Here is a 22,813-nt window from a genome sequence, read left to right as displayed (position 1 = left end):
ACGCTCTGCATCCCACCCGGCCCAGCATTCCCAYGGCATTTCCCACGGGCAGGTTTTCCAAGCTGCCTCCCCACGGCCACATCCCAGCACTGGGTTCAGTCCTGAGGCTGCCCCTGCCCTGGGGGGAGCCAGAACCCACCTGCTCGTCCAGGCCGGCCTCGGGCGTGGAGCAACGCGTGTCCTCGCTGGACAGGAGCCGCAGGGAGTCCCGGGAGAGGGGGGTCAGGGGGGCACAGAGCAGTTCAGGGCTGATGGGGCTGCGTGGTGAGTGGCTGTGGGACAGCTCCAAGTGGGGGTGGTAGCTGCCCACCTCGGGGGAAGCCGGCTGGGGAGTCGAGGGGTTCCCCAGCTGGGGGGTTGTCCGTCCGTCCGTGGATCTGTAGGACCTGAGACAGGAGCAGGGATGAGAGCCTGACCCAGGCACAGCTGTGCTCCCCCACTGCTGCCCCATGATCCCTTCCACCCCGCTGGGAACAGCCCAGGGATGCAGCACAGGAGCAGGGAATGCCACAGCCCAGGGGTCAAACCCATCCAGGCCCAGCTCCGTCCTGGTGCAGCTTTGCACCACTGATGTGCTCTCCTGAGGTCCCGTGTCCCACACGCCTTCTACACTCCCAGTGCTGCATATACACCACGATGAGAAGCTCCCTATGAAATTAAGACACTTCAAAATTGGTTTTTCCAAGTATTTCCCATCTCCACACAACCACGTGACCCCCGGCAGCAGCTCAGGGACCGAGTGTGGGGAATCAGCAACGCTGGAAACGCAGCGATTCAGCAGCTGGGGGTAGGAGGAGCACAGTGAAACCCCAAGATTTCAGATTTTAACCAAGAATTAACAAAGTTTGAGCCCCGACACAGATTTCCAGATAAAAACCCACAGGCTGCAAACACAGAAACGTAACTGAGTCCCCACATCCAAGATGAACTGCAAAGGCAAGAGGGCACTGAGGACCACCAAGGATCAGACTCCAGATCTTGGCCAGAATGTCCATCAGAACATACAAGCACAGACCAAATTAGGCTAATTAAAGACCTGCACTGCACCAAGCCAGATCGAGTTGTGCTGAATTGATGCAACTTAAAAGCTGCTGCACAAAAAACCCCAAACCAATCTGTGATGTCCACGAGGCAGGAGGAGCACAGGAGGCCCAACAGATCTGCTGGAGAAGGTCACAGAGAGATGGACATTTAAGGGAGACTAAGTGAGTTTACCCCAGTGATTACTGGCCTTTCCTGGCCCAGGTGCTCCATAGGCAAGGAGTAAGGTACAGGCTCAATCACAGCAACAAGAAGTTGCCAGGCCTTGAGAGGCTCCAAAGATTTCTAAAGAAGGACTAAAGCAACTGCAGAGAACAACCAGCAACTCCGGGATGGGACCTGAGCAAGGACCCTGCCAAGGTGGAGCTCAGGATGTGATGACACCAAGCTGAACTCAGCCAGACTCTTGGCACAGACACAGCAAACCACATCCCAGGTTTGCTCTCGTCCCCCTCTCTCCCTGCTGGGAAGCTACAGTGGGAATACTGGCCCCAGCTCTGGGGGAATCTCCCTCCTTGGAAGTGTTCATCCCATGGCCAAAGCCACGGCCAACATGGTTTCCTGCTGGACCAGAGACCTCTGCAAGTCCTTTCCCCCCAGCATTCCTAAAGCTACGAGCTGAAGCTTCAATCCACCGCAGTGAGCAAGCCAGAACTCAACGTGGCACCTTCTACCAACATCCTTCCTCACAAAAAGGGTCTCCAGAGGAACAAAGTCATGGGGAAGCGCTATCAGATGTAAGACACGGGCTGAAGAAGTTTGCAAAGAAACACCAAAACATCCCACCCACTCCAGGAGCACCGGGAATCGCAGCTGGAATTGCACAGAGGAAACGGGGCAGCAGCAGCACCAGTGGGGTCTGACAGAGGCCACCCTGGCACCTGCAGAAGTTCCTGCAGAAACCCCAACGACCGAGAGGAACCAAAACCCCCACGGGGCTGAGGCAGTGCAGTCACACCCAGCTGGGAATCAGCAGCACTTCTGCCCCAGGACAGAGCGGTACCAACCAACCAAACCACTGAAAATGGGATGGAGAAAAGCCAATCTCTTCTAGTGCAGGTTTCTGATGAGATCCATGGGAGGTTTTAGACACTCACAAAGACACTGTGGAGAGGGAATCGAGTGTCCCACGACCAGGGGAACTTAAGGTGTGTGTAAATGGGGCAGGGTGAGCACAGCCCCTGCTCCCTGCTCTGGAACGATGCCCATCGCAGCCCTTGTGCTCTCCTCTGGACTCCCAAGCTGGCACAGCAGCTCCCACACTTCTGGAGCAAAGTGCTTGAGAAAGCAGAATCCTGACAGCTGGTGCAGGAGCTGTCAGCAACCAAACCAGGGTGTAACTCACCCCCGGCCCAGCAGGACTGTGCCCCTCCTCGAGCTGGATGGGGCCAAAATTTCCAACCCCAGCACAAGCTTTAAACCGTTTTTATGGATCAGCTGATCCAACAAAGCCCCCCAGGAGCACCCCCCAGAGGGAATGGTGCCCTACCTGCTGCCCCGGCGCTGCGGGGGGACGCTCGTGCTCCAGAGCCACCGCGCCCGCTCCATCTCCTCACACTTCCCGTGCCGGGCCGCGAAGGCCGAATCAGACAAGTCCTCAACCTGGAAAGGGAAGGGCACAGGGCTTGGTCAGAGCTTTCTGCCATCAAACAATCTAAGTGCAGTTTTGCCAGTGTGAGCTACAATGAGGGTTTAAACGTTTATCACTGAATCACAGAATGTTCCAAGTTGGAAGGGACCCACAAGGACCATCCAGTCCAACTCCTGCCCTGCACAGACACCCCAACAATCCCACCCTGTCCCTCAGAGCGTTGTCAAAACCCTCCTGGAGCTCTGGCAGCCTTGGGGCTGTGCCCACTGCCCTGGGGAGCCTGGGCAGTGCCAACCACCCTTTGGGGGAAGAACCTTCCCAAAATCTAGCCTAACCCTGCCCTGACACAGCTTCATCTGTTTCCCCATGTCCTGTCACTGGTCACCACAGAGAAGGGATGGTGCCTGAAAAGAGATCAGTGCCTGGAGGGAGGCATATCCTTAAAGAGAGTGTGAGAGCACCTTGTTAAACTGAGTCAGCACTACTTAGGAAGAGATTAAGAACTAAAAAGCAAAGGAAAGCCATTTATCCTAGAATGGAAGTGCTCACACAGAGGTTTAAAGAAATATCATTATCAATTTAACTAAAATAGTGACTAATAATAACTATAGTGGCTGGTCATGATTTCTTCATGAGACTGTTCCACAAAAAGATTGGTGCCCAGAGAGGTCTCCTGACAGCAATCAGACCTTGGATCCAGTTGTACCCAGCCAGCTAACCCAGCTTCTCATGCCTTCCCTGTAAAGGAACCAACACCAGCTGGTTCCCTGCCAAGGCCCCCATGTCTGCTCCCTCGGGGGACACTGTTCAGCCCCCACCAACTGGGAAACTAAATCCTTCTCACCTCGTCGCTGTCCTCCTCAGGGCTGGCCTTCAGAGCACTGATATCCACCTCACGCCAGCTGCAACAACACCAGGGGCACAGTCAGGGCACAGCCAGAACCAGCACCACACACACCCCCCACCACCACCACGGGCTCGTGGGAAAGGGAAAACACAACCCTCTGACAAAGAGCATCACACTTAGGCTCAGTTTTAAGCACCAGACCTCGCTGGTCTGCAGTGCAGCTGAAGCCAAGGGCAGAGGAAGCAGAGCAGAGGTTACAGCGTTTCCTCCTCTTCCTCTGGCTCAGCGACAGGTTCCCTCCCTCCCTGCTCTGAATTGGGCCTGGGGAGAGCATGGAGGACCAGGAGGAAGAAAGAGGGAAGTTGGGAAGAGACTGCAATGCAAGGTTAACCCAGCCCAGGCACCTGCAGAGCTGTGAAACCTCCAGGACCTGTGGCTCAGCAGCAGGACAAGAGGACAACCAGGATGACTTTAAACTGAACAGAGAGACCACTGACCCTGATGCTCAGGGACACTCTAACAAAATATTCCCTAACTTAGCCAGTCTCCATCGATGGTCAGTTTTCCAAACTTTCCCTTATTCCCAAGGAATAAGTAAAGCAAGGCCCTTCCCCACAGCCCCAGGGGGGATCAGGCAGTACCTGGGTGTGAGGATCTCTTTGTACTGCAGCTTCTCCACCCGGGTCGTCGCAGCCACGGACATCGGGATGACGATGTTGTTGATATCGAAGGAACTTTCTCCTCTCCTCCTCCTTGGCTGCTGCAACGGGAAGACAAGAACCACGTGAGAAAGGGATGTAGGTTTTGTCACGTTAGAAAGTCATTCATGGAAGTCCCTGGGAGTCACTGCTGGAAAAAGGACCTTGTACAACCTATGGACACTTCAGAACCAAGAGCAATTTGCATCAGAATGGAGGTCACCTACTGCTTGTTCCAAGTCCCCCTCCCATCCCAAAATCCTTCACTTGGAAAGTCCAAACAAGGGCTTTGGTCCCTGCAGGCACCAAAAAAAGGTGAGCCAGGGCTGCCGAGCTCCAGCCACCACCCCCACACTGGCACCAGTTGCTGCAGGTGGGTCAGGACACTGATCCAGCTGATAAACTGACCCTGCAAGAGGAAAAGTGTCCCATATAATCCAATTCTCTACTGCCAGAAGGTGAGAAACCATCAAGAAAGAAGGAAGGACCATCATGTTTGGGAATGGCTCCCCTGCTCAGGGTCTGGGCCCACCCCAGGTGACCCTGTGACAGAGGAGGAGCAGAGCAATCAGACAGCTCATCTCTGGTCCTGACAGCTGTACCAGGAGCCCAACAGCTCCATCTGCACTGTGCTTCCAACTGGAATAAATGTTCCAAGACAGAAAGAAGCTCCTCATTGATCTGTTTAAACCTGGTTGAATGTTGGGTGCTCTTCCACCACTTGGCTCCTTCAAAAACCTGTGACAGCCGCGCTGATGGTTCAGTCACAAGAATCCTCATGGGCCACCCTGATATGCAAAGGGCCCCTCTTCCTCAAGGAGTCACCTGTGAGTCACCACATCCTCCAACTCCTCAGATCCCTGTGGCTCTCAGTGTAGGAACATGTGGGAACCCAACTGCTGGGAACCTGCCACAGCCAAATCCCAGGGCTGGCATGAAGCTGGATGAGGAAGCAGTGGGTGGGCAGCTACTGCCACAGCAGCAAGGGAATCCAAATCCCAGTGTGTCACTGCCAGGGGCAGGGACTGACCCATCAGCTGGGGAGCACACGCAAACCTGCGGCCACCTGCGACGCCTGAACACGGGACCTCTGCCCCTGAGCCCAGAGCCTGGAGCCCAGGGCCTGGAATCCTCCTGTGGGACTCGGCTGTGGAAGGGAAGTCTCCTCATCTGGTTCACTGGAGGGAGCCTGGAATGCTCCTGAAGGACTCGGCCGGGGAATGGGAGTCTCTTCATTTTGCATTTCTGAAGGAGCTTGTAAAAATGCAGCAAAAAAAGCAGCGAGAGAAGAGCAAGGTGGGTGTGTGAAACCAAGGAAAGGCCTCCTTGATGTGCTCGAGCTGCTGAGGAGAGCTGTCCCAAAACCACAGAGCACACTCCAGCTGAACCACTGCTGCTCTTCTGGGTTCTTCTCACACCCTGGTGCTTCCCTGGTGTCACAGCTGGTGATGCAACAACTGAATTCCACAGGGAAGGAACCCAGCCGGGTCCTGGAACCCCACGGCAACAAGCTTGGAGCAGGGACAAAGGGATTGAGCTGGAAGTGGTGCCTCAGCTCTGCCAGGGACAGACACCTCTTACCCTGGTTTCGCTGTCAGGGTTCAAGGAGTCCTGCTCCACTGTCCCTGCTGTGGCCCAAACTACCAACTGGGGTGGCCAGACAGAATTAAAATCTTCACTGGGACACTTGTGAGCTCAGCAGAATTCAATCCTTCAATCAAGAGCTTCTGCTAACGAGGGTCAGGCTCTGGTGGAGGAGCTCTGCTATGGATCTGTCCTGAGCACATGGGAGGGGTCCTGCTCACCCACACAGCTGCACAAAGGTCCCAAACCCTGATTTCCTTGAGCATTTTGGGAGGCTCAGCGTGCCTCAGAAGATGGTCTGAGTTAAGCAACTGCTGAAGCTTGTGTATAATTGAAATATTATGTAGATTATGTTGTACCATGGACTTGTGACCCCAACCCCACTTACAACCCAGGGAAGCTTGTCCCAGTGGGAGCCTCCCTGTTCCAGCAGCAGCACTGCTGCTGCTCAGCTCTTCTCTTCCTGGCATCCCCACACAACTCCAGAAACCAGAACCTGGACGTGGAGCAAAGCCAAGAGACTGCTGGGAACAGGAACATTCCACCAGCAGTTCCTGAGCTGATGGTGAACCTGTAATTGCAGCTCACTGGCTCTGCACAGCCAACATCCGTCCAGGAACGCCTGCAGACCCAATGTCAGAGCAACCCCACCATCAGCTGAACCAACAGGTCCAGCACGGCAAGAGAAGCACTAAGCAGTGTCCAGCCTAAGAACTGCTCAAGGGCCGAGCCCCTGTGATGGAGCTGAGCTCAGAAACCCCTCTGGAAAGGCAGTGGATACTCACGGCGGTGCTGGAGGTGCCCTGGGAAGTGGAGCTGGCAGGAGCTGAGCCCTCTGAGGAGGTGGACAGTTGCCGAGCTATGGGGCTGTGAGGGGTGGGGGTCACAGCTGCCGACAGGTAGCTCGGGCCGCCGACGTCCGGGTGGTGCTTCAACACTGCACGGGGAGGGCGGGAGAGAGGGGAGAACAACATTAGCCAGGAACAAAAACCCACCCAGGGGGGTGGGCGGCGGTGGAGAGAAGAGGACCATGTGCACCAGAAACGGCCAGTGCTGAGGAGCTCTTTGCAGGAGAGAGAAGCACCTTCCAGGCTGGCAGGCCCTGGGGAAGAAGCAGTTAGAGCACACGAGGCGTCGCTGCGGTGGCGACACGGCCCAAAGCAGTGCGTGCCCTCACAGAGGCTGGGTGTGCAGCAAAGCCCAAGCTCCCCCCGAGACACCTGCCCGTGGGGGCCTACCTTCACTCCTCTCAGATGAGCAGTCTCGCAATCTCTTTTTGTCATGGGCAGCAGGCTGGGCAGAGCGCTCTGGCGCTCTCTCGGCCTTGGCCATGGCCGAAAAATCGTCTAAAGGCGGCCTGTGTGCCTTGTCTGGTTGGGATTTTTGATGTGAGCGCTCTGAGGAGGGGAACAGAGAAAGAGCTATGAAACGCCTGTTTTCACCTCTCTTTCTGTTGGCACAGGAGGCTCAGGTAGAGTTTACCAGCTCCTTGAATCCAGACAGGTCAGGCTCCACACACCCTCGGGGTGCTGGAGGGGTGTGCTGAGGGCTGAGCGAGCTGTGGCACTGCCCGGGTCACACCAAGCAAGAAAGGGCCCCTACGAACCTGAGCTGCACTGCCTGCACACACTTCACCTTCAGCCCTGGACTGCCTCAACCCCAAGAGTGGAATTTGAAGGGTGTCCTCCTCCTCCTCCTCTCTGCACCCAGACCGTCGGGTACCAGGCTGGGCAGGGACAACACTTACTGGCTGCGGTGAAGAAGGAGTTGACCAGCTTGTGGCGGTCCTTGCGGGCAGGGTCTGCCAGGCTGGTGGGCATGGGGGCTCTGTGCTTGAGCGACAGCTTTTTGGGAGGTTTAGTTTTCTCGTAGGGTTTGTTCTGCCACTGAGATTTCAACATGCTCTGGAAGTGCAGGCTCGTCGGCACATCTGCAGGGGGACACAGGACACGGAATCCAAATTAAAGGTGCAACCAAGAGCTGTGGTCCCATCACCCTCTCCCAGTCCCCCCAGTAAGAACAGCCCCGGTGAACATACAGGCACTGACTGTAAGACCCAGGGTTGCCTACAACCTCCTCATGGTCAGAAAGGATCTGCAATAGGACCCAACATTTCTGATCTGCAGCTCTTTGAGAAAAGGACTTTTCTACAGGATTCACAGCCCAAGTATATCCTGGCAGGAGAAGGAAGCCTTTGTCAGAAAAACTATGTGTCTTCACCCCTGAGGTCTCTCATGTGCTGCCACGCTCAGTGCTGCTACCTCAGATCTGACTTCCAAGAATCTGAGGTATCTCAGCACACCAAATCTGGGCTGGGAGAGAGAAATTCAGCTTAAATCCTCCATTTCAGGTCAAGCCAAAAGCCAACCAGGTACTGTAGGATGTTAATCTGCCTGATGTGGCACCTCAATCCCGGGAAGTTGTGTGAGTGAGCACAACTGAGAGGCTCCAAGAGCAGGAGTAACTGCCCTGCCTGGGGCACAGAGCCACCCGAGAATAAACTCACCTAATTACCTGGGAAGCTGATGCATTTGGAGCCTGAATTCCTGTGCTTTCATGGATCACAGTAATCCAGGGTTTGATCCTCCCACCTCCAAGGAGCACAAGTGTGCTGTGCTGCTGTGAACCCCAGCAGGCTCTATCCCTGCTCACCTTCCTCAAGCTTTGTTTCTCCCAAATCCCACACAACCTGACTCTGACCTCAGCCAAAAGAGGGAACACTGATGAGGTTATTCTGTGTATTCCTTGTGCAGACAGGCTAAGGTAGGGAATAAAAACCAATAACTGGAGCAGCAAACTACTCCAGCCTCACTTCTTTTCACACTCAGAGCTTCACACTCCAGATGTGAGCACCAAACACCACTGCCTAAGTCTCTTTTAAGACCCATCTCCCTTTTATATTCCCAAGAGCCAAAATCCTAGTTGGGAAAAGCCTTAAACCCTTCAGGGTTATCAAGAAAACTACTGAGATGTGAATTTATCTTCTCCATCTACATCCATGAGGTATACACCAGGATTTGTGGTGTGACAGGTCACCCCTCTGCCTCTCCTCCCCAGTACTGACCAGGACACGCACAAGTGGGAGTTAAAAGCACCAAGAGGAGCATCAGGAGCACCAACATCCCTCCCCCACATCTCTCAAGCTCATGTGACATTTTCACAGGGACTTTGAAGCTGGCCTGAGCAGGGATGAACCTTCCCAGGCCCTGGCACAAGGAATAAAGCTCTTCCCTTTTCACCTCAGAGGGCGAGTGGCAGAGACTCAAGCCCTGCTGGCTGACATCTGAACCTCTCCCAATATTTCCCTCCTAATTTTAAGGACTGGAAAGCCCCAGCAGATCCAGGTAGGCAAACAGGATGGAGGGAGCTGGCAGGGTACGGGATGGAATCAGTGGGGACCAGGTTCCCTGGAAAAAACCAAGACAGCTGCACTCCAAGTACCTTGATGGTTTAACCCCAACCCTTTGCTAAAGGAGGGCTGTCACAGAGTGGTGGCAGCTCTCAGGTCACCACTGCTGGTTTATGGGGACATGCACCAAAAAAAAGAAAGGGTCCAGTCCTTTAGGGATGATGCCAGCCACTGGAGTGGTCAGACTTTGGGAAAATGGCCTCTGCTCTTTGCTAATATTTTGCTTTCTCCTCAAAATTCACATCCCACACATCTGTGGAAGGAGGGGAGAGGCTGAAGGGAGAGAAAACACGCCAAGAGAGAAAGTTGTCAGCAGAAAATGAGTTATTTGGTGTTTTGGCACTGCCCTGCTGGCAGCAGGGACCGCGTAGCAAGTGACACCATCGCTCCCTCCTCTTCCTCCTCGGGCAGCAGTGCAGGGCTCCCGGGGACCAGCAGATGGCAACCACACTGAGCCCAGCGCTCATCCTCCCACCAAGGTTATTACATCATCCGAAAATTCCCAGCGAGGAATCAGATGAACCAGAAAAAAAAAACAACCACCACCACAGCACCCTGCAAGGCAGGGGACAAAAGGGGACAAAGCGCTGACGGAGCACAAGTGCAGGGGTTAAAAGCCTCGCTGGCTGCCAGAGGAATAAATGAGTAAATGATCTTTTTCCTCCCGCAGCCTCCTGGCAATTTTGCCCTTGGCAAACTGCTCCGGAGATCCCGGCTGCTGGCACCGGAGGGCCCGGAGAGCCGGGCTCAAAGTGAAAGTCAGCACATGCTCACAGCTCCCAGCCAGGCTCCAGCGAGCCAGGAATCCTGGCCCAGCCTCTGGACACCCACCCAGCCCCAAAACCACCACGGAGGAGCCCCAACCCCGTCCTGGATTAATGCTCACGGGCAGGGAGACACCTCACTGCCCACTGACAGCATCAGGCAGGGCAATTCCCCCCCTGAACACGTCACACCTGGCTCTTTTTGGGATAGAAAAGCACCCCCATCCCAAAAATCAACCCTAGAGAACTGCACTGAGCATTAGTGAATAATCAAAGTTAATCTTGCAGCAGGAAATGGGTATTTCTGTGTAAGGTGCTTTAAGCTTTACAGCAATTAGTTTTAAACCCGAAGTTTTTTTAATCTCATGCAGCCAGAACAGATTTTTACCCTGTGAGTTGGCTGCAGGGGACCCTAAAAACGGGAAGAACACGGGATGAGATGATTTGCCTGGTGGCTGCGGTGCAATAAAACCCAACAGGTTCTCTCCCCACTTCCCAGGATATTTGATTTAACCCTATGGACAGAGGACCCCAAGTGCTGTCAAACCAGGAAATAAATTCCTGCTTCAGGATTTTGTTCAGTTCCTTGAGCACTCCTGAGCAGAGCTGTTTCACTGGGAGGGGAGGGATCTAGTTTTTAAAAATAGCACCAATTTACTATTTTAGTCTGGTTTAAATATAGTGCTAGTGAAAGATGCCAGATTAATTGCTCCCAGACACTCCCTGCACTTTCTAATGTCACACAAAGTTTGTGAAAAGCTGGAGTTTAAACCCCAAACCCACACATTAGCCCAGTGACTTAACCTGCACCTACCATCTGACATCCCCATGGGAAGCAGGGCCACACACCTTCCTGCCAGGATTAGAATCCCAGAATGGTTTTGGTTGGGAGGGACCTTAAAGATCACCCAGTCCCACCCCCTGCCATGGGCAGGGACACCTTCCACCAGCCCAGGCTGCTCCAAGCCCTGTCCAACCTGGCCTTGGACACTTCCAGGGATCCAGGGGCAACCAGAGCTGCTCTGGCAGAGGTGTTTTACACCTCAGGCAGCCATGAACTGATCCCAGGGGAAGGAACCACTGTGATCCATGCACTGCCCAGCTCTCCTGATAAAAGTATCAGTTCCTATCCCTCGTGGTCCTGTATTTTGGGATCAGAGGGATAAGATGACAGATGGACACCAATCTCATCCAAGCCAACAGTTTTTGGTCAAAGAACAGGCTTGTATTTAATTTGGCAGCTTAGGAAGTAAAAGACTCTGGAAACTATTTTTCCCTTGGGAAAAGTCCCTGCACATGAAATCTGTGAATACCCCCACTCAGGACTGGTTAATTATTCCTCTTAATGATGATTAACCCTGATGCTGTAACACAGGGAGACGAGTGTCTTAATGGGAACATCCCTGCTTTCTGTACCCTCTGAACCATGGAAGACCATTTACAATTCCTTACAAGGTCAAAAGAATTTCCTGTGACCAACCAATCCACAAATCATTTTATCTGGGTGAATAAACTCTGCAGAAGCAAACATTTCACAAGTGGTTTAGAACACCAAAGGCCCCAGCCCAGGACAGACTCCCAGGCACTGCCTGGCTCCTCCACCACCAGTGAGGCTCCAGGTCAGATTCCCAAAACACATGTTCAGAGCAGATCAGATGCTCTAATCCTAAAAATACCAGCAGATGGACAAGTTTGGTTGTAGCCAAGGGATCTGCACCTCCCCTGGAAGGCCAGGATGGAGGAGCAGGCTCTGGAGCACCTCCAAGCATCCCCTGTAACCCACCTCAGGCCCCAGTTTGACCCGTGGGTGCTGCACTTACCATCTGGGAATGACAGGACAGGATGGATACAGGAGTCCAGCTGGGAGAGGCGCTCCAGCAGAGGGGCATCATACTGGATTTCCAGAGTCGTGGAGCTCCGAGTGCCACACAGGGCACAGGAGGGGTTCACGTCACAGCTACAGCGGGCCAGGTTGTTACGGTGGGCCTGGAAAAGGGACAAGAAACAGGCTCAGCACATCAGAGGTCAACGTGTCCAAGGGCTCTCTTCACACACTCCCACTTGACAGCTCATTAGAAACATCCCAAAGGTCATTGCTTTTTTGTTTGTTTGTTTTAAGTTACCTTGTCTCTCTCTCTCTATATGTATGTATATAAAATTATATTAAAAGGTATATATTACACACACACCTTTTTTTTAATGTGCATTCTATAAAACCTGTGCATTTAGTGTGGCCTCATGAGAGGACCATTTCACTTTGCATAAACACAACTGAAAACTACGGCTCACCAGCACAGACAGTTTAACAGCTGCTAAATTTGACTAAAAGTGTTTAATTTTATCTAGGTTGAAACCTCATTTATAAAAATCATGAGGCAGCACAATTCAGTTGTCAGAGAGCGGGAAAAAAGCACCATTTTTAGTTCAGATGGGTCAGAGCCATCATTATATGCCAAGAGCTGACACTTACAGGGACATCTACAGAGTGACAAAGGTGTTTTTCAACCTTGTTCCCTAATCCAGGACAGGCTCTCAATTCACAGATTTATAGGCTTTATACAGACTTCATTTATATTAAACCACTGCAGGCAGACACACAACTGGATGTGAATCCCATGCAGAGACAACAACCCACAATTCCACATCAAAATGGGAGAATGGCTCAAACTGGATCCTGCAGAAACCTGTTCTGAGGCAGAATTAGTCAAATCATTTCCATGAATGGCTTGAATGATGGAAGAGAATATCCACAGCAAAATACACTCAACTGGGAGGGCTACAGACACCTTGAAGGAAAGAGCTGGAAATCCATTCATGTCATAAATGAAGAAAAATTATCTAAAATAAATCAAATATAATTCACTGAGGGCAAATGCAACAGGCAGCCACTTCAGTGCCCAGTGAGGAGGAGGAAGAGGTAACTGAGCAGTTCCTCTGCTCTGCCCAGGGGATGTTGTGATGGATCCCAAAATGAGCCTGAACCAGCAGTGTTGTACCACTGCTGAGAATTAATTAAAACAATAATAAAAATTAACCCCACAGGGCTTTCTAACCAGGGTGGCTGTGCCAGGAGTGAGGTAATCCTGCCACTGTTACCAATGCAGGCTACACACACTCAACCTTTAAATCACTTTTCTTTCCTACAGGACATCTCCCAACTTCAACATTTCAAGTGATGATGGATGATCTCTGTTGAAACTTTGGTCTCTCCTGGTTGTTATTTCTGGTCCCACCAATCCACAACCATTTTGTGCCAGACAGGAGAGTGTGGTCAACTGGACAACACGGTATTTCTGGAGCAGGACTCAGCCATGACTCAGCTTTCTCTGGAATAACTGGAGGAGTCCACAGAAACCCCCTGACATCTGGCACTTCTTCCATCCTTGGAACTGCTCTCCTGAACCATCCTTGATTATCAAATGTATTTGGTGATTACAACGAAGATCTAACACAGAATCAACGGCCAATTCTTGAGACACTGAGGGCACAATTCAGCATCATCCCTGAGACAGTTCCTACACTTCCAAGCCACTGAAGATGTTGCCAGTAATCACTGCAGAGCTCTCAAGCCACTGAAGATGTTGCCAGTAATCACTGCAGAGCTCTCCCAGAAACACCCCAGATAAAACTGCAAATGAGGGATCAGCTAAAGCTGACTCAGCTGAGCAAGAATCTGTTTTGCTCAGAAAAATGCTGCTTTCTGAGCTTCTCTTTAAAACACCCCCCAACCCTTGTGGTAAAGTTTGACTTGAAACCCTCTGACTCAAAGGTAAGTGGATTTTTGCCATCTGTGGTTCCGTATGCACAAAAAAGGTCCTTATTTCCTCAATTTCTCACTCTATTTCTTCCAACTGACAGTTTAGGGTGTTCCTAAGAGAAATTAAAAAGTATGAAGCACAGCCCTTCCTCATACAGGCAATAAACTCTATTTCCACTGAATGAATTCTGCATAAGGGAGAAGAGTATAAAATAAATTTTTGAAAATCCAGATAACAAAACCAGAAACAGTCAGGGCATTCAGTGACTTCCAAATTTAAGCACTGGAAGCAAACACAATCACCTAAGCAGGACATGCCATTTGTGCCTGGGCAGACAACTGTGGTTTTTCTGTGAGCAGCAGCAGGGACTTCCTGGGGCTGTGTTAATTCCTGTGTCAGAGTTCAGGTTTCCTGATACTTGACTTCACAGGGTTTCTTTTAACTGCTCAGACTGTGCCACACTACTTGGCCTTGAGTTCACCTCAGGCTGGTTGGTTTTGGATAAGAAAACTCAAGAGTTCAGCATCTTCCCTCCCCAGGGTCAGCAGAGAAAAAAACCTCTCAACAAATGAAGCTCCTCCTTGATTTCTCCAGCAGGCTTCCAAGCCTCACTGTCCCGCTCTTCCCCCCTGTTATTTTTTTCCCCTTTTATAACGAAAATAATATCAGAAAAAGCCAAACTGACCTTTTTGGAGAGGGGCATAATGGTGCTGGGTCGGACGAGCCGTCGCTTCTTGCAGCTCAGGACGGGGCGGGTGCGCGCGGCCACGCACGTCCCGTCCGAGGGGGCAGGAACCAGGTTCAGCCGTTGCTTTTTATGCAGGAGCTCCTCAGCTTCCTGGCCATCTCCCTGAGCGTGTTCTGCCAGGCCAGGCTGAAGACTGGCCCAGAAGGGAGGAGAATGAGATCCCGTTACTCACTCGGGCAGGTTGGAGGTTCACACCTGAGCAAACACTGCAAGCTGAGTTTAAAGCCTTGCAGTTCACAAGGTGACAGCTTTTATTAAACCAACTCTAATTTCTGCTTTTACTTTGGTCACCTTCCACTTTCCCACCACTGAACCTTTGACAAAACACCTCTGGAAGCTCCCGAACAAAAAATATTTAAAGCCAGTCACAGAGCAAAAGCCACTCTAGACCTGAACAGCTTTAATCTCAGAATTCAGCTTCCTCCAGAATTACAGCTCAGGGAACCTTAAGACAACAGGTTTGCACGAGTCTAAATGCCAGAGAACACATAATTTTATTAAAAAAATATTTAACCCTGATGTAAAGTTGACTCTGATGAATATCTGAGATCTCTACCTGTAACAACTCTCAGCAGAGAGGTGCAGTGTTAAGATTAACCTCTTTCCTCACACACAAAGGATGCAGCATCCCCGGCATCAATGCCCCCGTGCCCCGGCCAGATCCCAGCACAGCAGCGCCTCATCTACGGAACCTTTTCATGTCTTTTCTGCAAGTGTTTCATTTCTAAAAATGCAAAACATGAAAGCCCTGTGGTCTAAGGCTGTGCAGTTCAAAGGCTACAGGGATACAAAGGGCTCTGTTACAGCCTGCAGTGTTCCAGCTGCAGCCACGGGTTCCTTGATCCGTGATTCCTACGCTTCCCCGCGCTCCATCGGGGCAGGATCCATCCCTCTCTCCTTCCCGTTTTCCCTCTCTTTTTTCCTGCCTCCCTCAAGGAACTGAGCAAGTGCAATGGTTTTCAAGGGGTTTCAAGTGGTTCGACCCTGCAGCATCGTGGAATGTCTTCCACTTGTTTTCATTTACCCAACAGAACCAGCCTGGAGAAACCAAGACTTTGGGAAGTTTTACTCCCCAGATCAGCAGGATTTGTGATCCTCGGTAACTCCAGAAAAGTGGGTCAGTGGTTACAGGTAATTCTGCAAGTGGGGCACTGGTACCTTTGAATCACACCATTTGCAAAGTGTATTAAAAATACTCGTAAAGAAACCAGTCCTGCCCCTGCTCAGTGCACGGCTGCCTGCGGGGCCTGTTCGTGTAAACACAGCTCAGCTTAATTCCATTTTCAGCAAAACAATGCAGCAGAAAACCTCAAGCAAGCAATCTCCTCCAAAATGTTTCCAAGCACGATGCACCACCGTGCTTTTGGAAAAAAAAAAGACCATTTTATACCATCACCAACCCAGTTACAGGCTGGTTTCTGATGGGATGTTGTCAAGATCACAAAAATCACACTCTTCCCATAATATCCCAGCAGCTTACGTGTTAATAACTCCATTGACGGGTCTTGGTGCTCCACAGGGCTTGGTGGGATGGGATTCAGGAGTATTTGCAGCAGAAATACCCAAGTTTTCTAGTGGCTGGGATCCAGAAACACTCTAAGGAAGGATGGGAAAAATATAAATTAATAAAAAAAAAAAAAGCTTCTTAAACAACCACAAACTTTCTTATTCCCGGATTCTAGTTGAGGATTCTGCACTGTAGCCATGGATTTCCACACAGGACTTCAAACCAGGGTTCAGGAGTCACTGTGTGAACATGAGACCAGGGACACAAGGAGTTCTTAGGGAGCAGCAAGAGGACGGATACACGGCAGCGCTTTCATTCCAAGATCCAAAGGACTTTAATTCCCCTCAGGCAACCAGGAGCATGAAAGGCTGAGGGCTTTAAGGAGATTTTAGCATTTTGTCTCCGTGGTGCAAACAAGTTCATCACCACCTGTAAACCTCGCAGGCTCTCCTGCAGTTTGGTTTGTGCTGAAAGGTCCCGTCCAAGCACTTTGGGGGAAAATGGGAGGGGAGGGAGAGGAGAACAGACTTGCAAAACTGAATTTGCATTTTAACTCCCTGCCTGTGCAAACACGGTCCCAAAAGCACTTTAGAAAGTGTTTTAACTGTGGGGTTGGGATGCAAGCAGGGCAAGTGTGTAATGCTAAAAGTGCCAGATAAACACAAAGCTGGAAACACCTTTTTGGCAGAGGAAAGTAAGTAAACACTGAGTTAAAGACACTGTGCTCTACAATCCCTTCTGCCTTCAGTTTGAAACACAAACTGCCTGGCTCTGCAGGGAGCAGCAGGACTGTCCAAGCCTCCAAGGACACACCAGCTTGGTGCCTCCCACCAGTGGCATTCCTGCTCCCCATCCCAGCAGGTGCCAGCTTGGTCCAGCTGTACCACATCCCTGGCACTCAACACCCCCAGTCTCAGCCTTGCAGTCCCTCAGTTTTGGTGTCAGACCTGCTCCTCCCTGGGCTAAACTTCATTTCTTCCTTCCTGCAGCACTTCCCACACTCCCTGCCCTGTCTGCAGCTGGGGTTCCCCCTCTGTGCACACACCAGTGGTGCAACTCAAGTACTAATAAAAAAGGCAAAAGCAGAGCTCTGCCCCCCATACAGATGTCCAGACTTGTCCCTGACTCCATCCCAAATCCATCCAGATTGCACTGATTAAATCCTCCCTGCAATCACCCCCAACTCAATGAGCAACTAAACCAGGCCAGGGCAGCGCTGGATTAACGGTTTCCAGAAGAGCAGAGACCTGAGTCACCCAGGGAAGGGCCATTTCCAACAACACAGACAACTTCTGCCCGGGCCTGTTTGAGGAACTTTGCTGGGGTTTCCACACTTCTGCTGATAAAGACGTTTCTTCCACGGGGGAGCAGAGACGGAATCCGACGGGATGGGACCGACCGGCTCATCCGCCACCTGGTCTGAGCAAGATCAGATCCCACCTGAGACACAGGTAAACCCGGCACCCCGGGGAGGTGAGGGCAGGGCAGCAGCTGAACACTTTCCCTCTGCTTTCCAGAGGCTTGGCACGGCTGAGCCCTCACGTGACGGCTCCGCCGGAGGCAGCCCCGGTTCAGCAGGGCGGGGACACATGACTCATAAGCTCTTTGGAAATCGGGTATTTATTTGCTTCTCCACAAAGGGTCTCAAAGGAGGAACTTCTTCTCCAAGAGCTGGCTCTGGCTCAGTGGTTAAAGACAGGGATAGAGGGTGACCTGGCTGCTTCCCGTGGAGGAGCTGGGAAGCATCAATCCAACGTGTATTTATCAGGAGCAGCCCAGGCTCAGCTTATCACCCCGAGATGGGTGTGCACCAACGTGGCCCACGAGAGCCAACACCTCCTGCACTCAGAGCTCCCACAGCAGCTCCTCCTGGATGCACTGCCCAGCTCCATGCCATCCTCCAGGGCTGGCTGGGCACCGAGGCTGGGATCAGAGCAGCGTTCAGGATCACATCCATGCTCCTGACTGAGCTCTTCTCTGTGTTTTGGGGCTGGAACTCCAGGTCTTGAGGATCCACAGGACTCTTGGAGGGGCGTCAAACATCGAGCTGTAGCACATCCGCTCATTGCACATGAAACCAGCAGACTACCAGGGGCCCTCAGGGCAGGAAAGCAGCTGTGTGTGGGCAGGGAGTCATGAGCCAACACCAGGAATGTTCCCCGTATTCCCAAAAAATCCCAAACAAAACCAGGCAGGGTCAGACCTTATCCTATTAATAGATACAACCCCCTAACTACTGACTATTTTGAGTGCACCCCCTCGCCAGACGAGCAATCCAAGCAAGGAATCAATCTCAACAGCCAAGTTATGTCTTCAGGGCTTCGTGTTATTTCCATCTTCAGGCAAAAATATTTATTCACCTACTGAGCTTCCAGTTCCCAACAGATATTCCCAGGCCTTATTTGCAAAGCCCTTCCCTCCACTGGCGACAGGATTAGTTCCTCCCAGGGATTATCAGCCACATCCCACGTAGGAAGCCGATGCCCAAGGACACGCATCCGGCCAAGGGAGGCACTCAGGAGAGGCTGAGATCCAAAGGGAGCTGGGGATGAGACAGGATGGATTCCTCCCCTTATTCCACGTTGCAGATGGGTCTCTAACTCTGCCAGTTTGGGGGGGAGGGGAAAGCCCCTAATTCTCACAGTCTGGAGAGTGCCAGAATGATAAGCACCTCTCCAGGAGAGGCCCCAGAGATACCATTCCAGTAAGTGTCCAAACGCCCCGGGGAAAGGGGCTAATCTCTGGCTGGAGCAGATCAAGGCTCTGACTCAACACCCCGCCCTAACGAGCTGCTCTAATTAAGCAGGAACCCTCCAGGCAGGATTCTGGTGGCTGACACCTCCAGCACCACCACAGAGGAGCTGAGAGTGTGGAATGACGTGTGTGTCCTCGTGGAAAGGGAATAAAACACCTTTTCCAGGAGCAGGCTCCAAGATGGGATGCAGGGCTGCAGGAGTAGCCATAAGAAAGTGCCAGGTGGGAACCTGCAGCCTGTGTTACGCTGAAAATGTTGTTTTTCACTGCTCTCAGTGTCTGTGATTTGTGTCATTGGTACCTCCAGACCTGCCAGAGCGAGCCCTGCAGTAATAAAAGTCTGACTGGAGAGCTCAGACCCGAGTGAAAGGGATGAGAAAAGGGAAAAAGCAGGAAATGAGTAAACACGGCAACAGGGAGGTGGCTGTGAGCAGCAAAAGAGAAGCGAGCAGCTTCTTTTCCATTCACCAGGAATCTACACCTTCTGTTCCAAACATTCCAAGATTGCCTAAGACAGTCTAAAAAAGGACAATGTGATGATTTTGTAAGCGGATGGAAAATGCCTTTACTATGTATTAATGCTACTTGGCCTTAAGCTGAAGGAGGGCAGATTTAGAGCAGGTTTTAGGAAAAATGCTTCCCTGTGAGGGTGGGGAGGCCCTGGCACAGGTTGCCCAGAGAAGCTGTGGCTGTCCCTGGATCCCTGGAAGTGTCCAAGGCCAGGCTGGACGGGGCTTGGAGCAACCTGGGCTAGTGGAAGGTGTCCCTGCCCATGGCAGGGGGTGGAACTGGATGGTCTTTATGGTCCCTTCCAACCCAAACCATCCTGTGATTCCATGATTCCATGTAGGGACAAAGTCAGGTGGGACACAGCCCTTCCACCTGCAGCTTCCCAGGTTGAAAACACACTCACATCAGATAAACATCCTGATTTAAACAGACAAGGAAGAAAATATTCTTCCTATCACTGATAAATTTGCTCATTTTTCTCCGTTATCAGCCTGCCATTCCAGATTAGTTCCCAAACAACAGCCAATCCATCAGTGCAGGAGCTGCTTCCGAGGCGAATCCGAGCTCGCTGTCACTGTGCTCGTTTATTACTCTCCAAGTGCTTTTTGGGTTAAAGCATGAAAAGGAGAGGGGGGGAGCACACAACAGACAGACCCCACTGCTCCAACCCAGACACTGCGTAATGCTCGTGACTCAGTCACGGCTCCTCAGTCCCTGTCCCTGCTCCCCAGCTCTGTTCCCATCACAACCACCTCCACTGCTTCAGTCGTGAGCAAAACCTGCCCTTTGTACCAAACTCCCCGGCAGTTTTGGGCTCAGCTAATCTGCTAATTAAAGACTTAAACCCCAAACACACACCTGAAAGCCAGTGTCGAGCAAGGAGGGGTTTTATTCCAATCACTTGTCATAACCCCTCTGCAGCCCGGTGTTAATAACAAATTTCACTGTATTTCATGTTATCACTCAGCACCAGGAAATCCTGGACAATGTCTTACCAGGGACAGAGGAAAAAACTCCAAGTACAGTTTTATGGTCCCTTCTAGTTAAGTTTTTTCACCTGTGTCAACTACACTGAACATGAACCTCCAGCACTCCCACTGCAGCGATGCTCTGTTTCTCCCCAGACGTGGGATTAGGATAGAAAAGCAGGAATGCTGCAGCTTGGGACAGAAAAGCAGGAATGCTGCAGCTTGGCAGCAGAAGTTTGAGCCATGCAGGGACCACCCTTCTCTTCGTACTACACGACAACTTCCAAATCCTCCATTTTCATACGTCGACGTGTCCCACAGGATCAAAAGTAATCACAGGCAGGCTGAGCAGGCCTTTAGTCTGTGCCCTACATTTCTGCATTAAATAATAAATACCTGGCACTCTGCATAGTTTCCAGTGCATCTCACTGCAATCATTAGTGCCCTTTCCAAGGGGGAACGCTCAGGCAGATATTAATAGCCACATCTTTAGCAGTCTTTGCTAATCATGGTGCTCCCAGTTTGAGGTACTTTTTTTGCTGGAGGGAAAGGATTAGTTGGGATTTTAAAGCTTCACAAAATGCTAATGCATATTACAAAGGTGCCCCCAGGAACTCTGTTCTAAAAGGTGTTTAAATCCTATTGCTTATTAACACCAAGATAACGTGGGAAGGGGCGAGCTGCAGACCGACAGAGCAGCGATTCCCACGGGGACTCAGGGAGAGGAGCTGCTCCAGGAGGACAGTCCCACCGTTGGAGCATCCCTCTCCCCCACAGCTTTAGGGATGACCCTTCCCTTCCCAAAATTTGTGCAGGTGAAGCATCTGGACTGGGTCAGTCCCGCTGCTGGCACTTACCAGCCGGTCAGCCCCAGGCTCCAGCTTCACTTCGGCTCTAACGGGACGGGACGAATCATCTACTGCAGGATCAGGGGGTGACGCTTCACCGAGAACTATCAGCCCCTGGAAGAGAGGGAAGGGAACAGGAATTAACTGCGGGGCCTTCGGTCTCCACAGGGGAACTGCACATCCCTCATCCCTCATCCCCCCTCCCGCCAAAACTCCGACCGCCGCGATTTTCAGATGTGATGCCAAAGCCAGTCCCTGCTGCCTGGATTTTCCTGACATCGCAGCTGAACTCAGGGAGGGGAGGACAGTGGCTGGAGCCAGATCACGTGCCTTCAGCCCATTAACGGGGCATGTTTAGCTCCCTCTCGGGCAAAACTGCTGAACCACCGCTTGTGTCCCGCTTCCCACCGCTCCCCTCCCCTCCTCCCGCAGGAACTCCGGGAGCCACATGCCAGCCAAGCCAAAGGGAACGTTCTGCTGGAGCACAGAGCAGGAAGCGACTGCTTTCATCCTGCAAAGTGGAACTCGCCACCTCAGCCAAGCAAACAATTTTGAGTGGGTGCCAAAAATCTACAGTCAAACTCGTTACTCTGAGCAGGCATTCCCTCCCCCCCCCCCCAAAGAAATGATGTTCACAAAATTCAGCAAGGCAAGAAAAGCACTGATAAACAAGGCATTGCTCTGAACCAGTGGGACAAAGCACAGTGGCAGAGCACTGTTATATCAGGCTTAACAGATGTTGTCCTGTTCATGTTTCACTCTAAGTGAAGTTTAAATCTTAAGGTAGGACTGCTTTGCCCTTTGAAAAACACAAAGTGAAAGAAAATCACTGTAATGATGCATATTCTGAGCTATATTATAACAAAGCAGGGCAAAATGCACAAGATTAGGGAGCTGGTAGAACCTACAGGCCATGAACACGGCCCAGGACAAAGACAAGCCCCAACAAGTTTGCATTTGGTCAAACAGAGAACTGTGAAAGGGCTGCTCAGATCGAGAACAGGCAGATCAGTCATCTGGAAACAATTCTGGAGGTTGAACGGTGTGTCACAAGAAAGTGAGCCTGGAGGGGAACCTGGACACGTCATCTGGAGAGAGGAGAGAGCTCCAAGGCTTCCCTCAAAGTCACAAAGTCAGATCTCACATGGCCAGTGGCACAGGACGCCGTGGAAGTCGCCTGTAATTCTGTGGCAGAGGGTTGGAACTGGATGATCTCTAAAGTCCCTTCCAACCCAAACCAGTTTGGGGTTTTATGACTCCAGTGCTGATCTTTTGCCTCGACACAACGTGCTGTGCAGCACACCCGTGGTGCTCCACGAGGATCCTTGTAGCCCACAGTTCAGGGACACTTCACTTTAAAACAGTTCATAAACTAAATACAACCATAGGTGGCCTCTGACCAGCAATGAGGAAGCAGCCAGAGCCTGGAATAAACATGATGATGGTTTTCTAGAATTTTCTGACGTCCCAGAAGGACGTTTAGGGGATGAGAGAGGTTGGAAGTCTAAACTCCAGCACTGCTGGGATTTTCCTCTGCTCCTGAAAGATCCTCCCTGAAAACAACATTTCACCACTGCTTCTAGAGCCACCCTAGGCCCTGCTGCAGCAGAGCTCAGGCAGCTCCAAAAAAGGGAGAAACTGGGACTGAGTGCAAAATTGGAACCAAGGAAACTGCTTCCCTTTGACACCCCAGAAAGCATTTGGGCCTGGGCATCAGGAACAGAAACTGCCACCAATGACTTGTGAGGAGGAAGAGGATGAAGGGAGCTCTTCCATGCCCCAGGAA

The 22,813-nt window shown here is 51.6% G+C and overlaps 1 protein-coding gene across 1 annotated transcript in view; it reads right to left on the bottom strand.

The window, feature by feature from the left end:
• The window catches only part of KANSL1 (KAT8 regulatory NSL complex subunit 1), an 85,090-nt gene that overhangs the window by 4,662 nt on the left and 57,615 nt on the right, over positions 1-22,813 (bottom strand). The window contains exons 3-13 of the mRNA XM_029964475.1: positions 21,037-21,141; positions 15,921-16,036; positions 14,378-14,573; positions 11,755-11,920; positions 7,509-7,691; positions 7,000-7,158; positions 6,547-6,698; positions 4,121-4,239; positions 3,477-3,534; positions 2,531-2,643; positions 140-386 (exon numbers count right to left, since the gene is read on the bottom strand). Coding sequence (XP_029820335.1) covers positions 140-386; positions 2,531-2,643; positions 3,477-3,534; positions 4,121-4,239; positions 6,547-6,698; positions 7,000-7,158; positions 7,509-7,691; positions 11,755-11,920; positions 14,378-14,573; positions 15,921-16,036; positions 21,037-21,141 — 1,614 coding nt within the window. The remainder of the gene's footprint in view (positions 1-139; positions 387-2,530; positions 2,644-3,476; positions 3,535-4,120; positions 4,240-6,546; positions 6,699-6,999; positions 7,159-7,508; positions 7,692-11,754; positions 11,921-14,377; positions 14,574-15,920; positions 16,037-21,036; positions 21,142-22,813) is intronic.

The sequence above is a fragment of the Manacus vitellinus genome, unplaced genomic scaffold, assembly GCF_001715985.3.
Source record: "Manacus vitellinus isolate BGI_N305 unplaced genomic scaffold, ASM171598v3 scaffold_72_pilon, whole genome shotgun sequence".
Classification (NCBI taxonomy): domain Eukaryota; kingdom Metazoa; phylum Chordata; class Aves; order Passeriformes; family Pipridae; genus Manacus; species Manacus vitellinus.
Note: the sequence above shows the minus strand (reverse complement) of the source record. Positions and strands in the feature narration are given on the sequence as shown.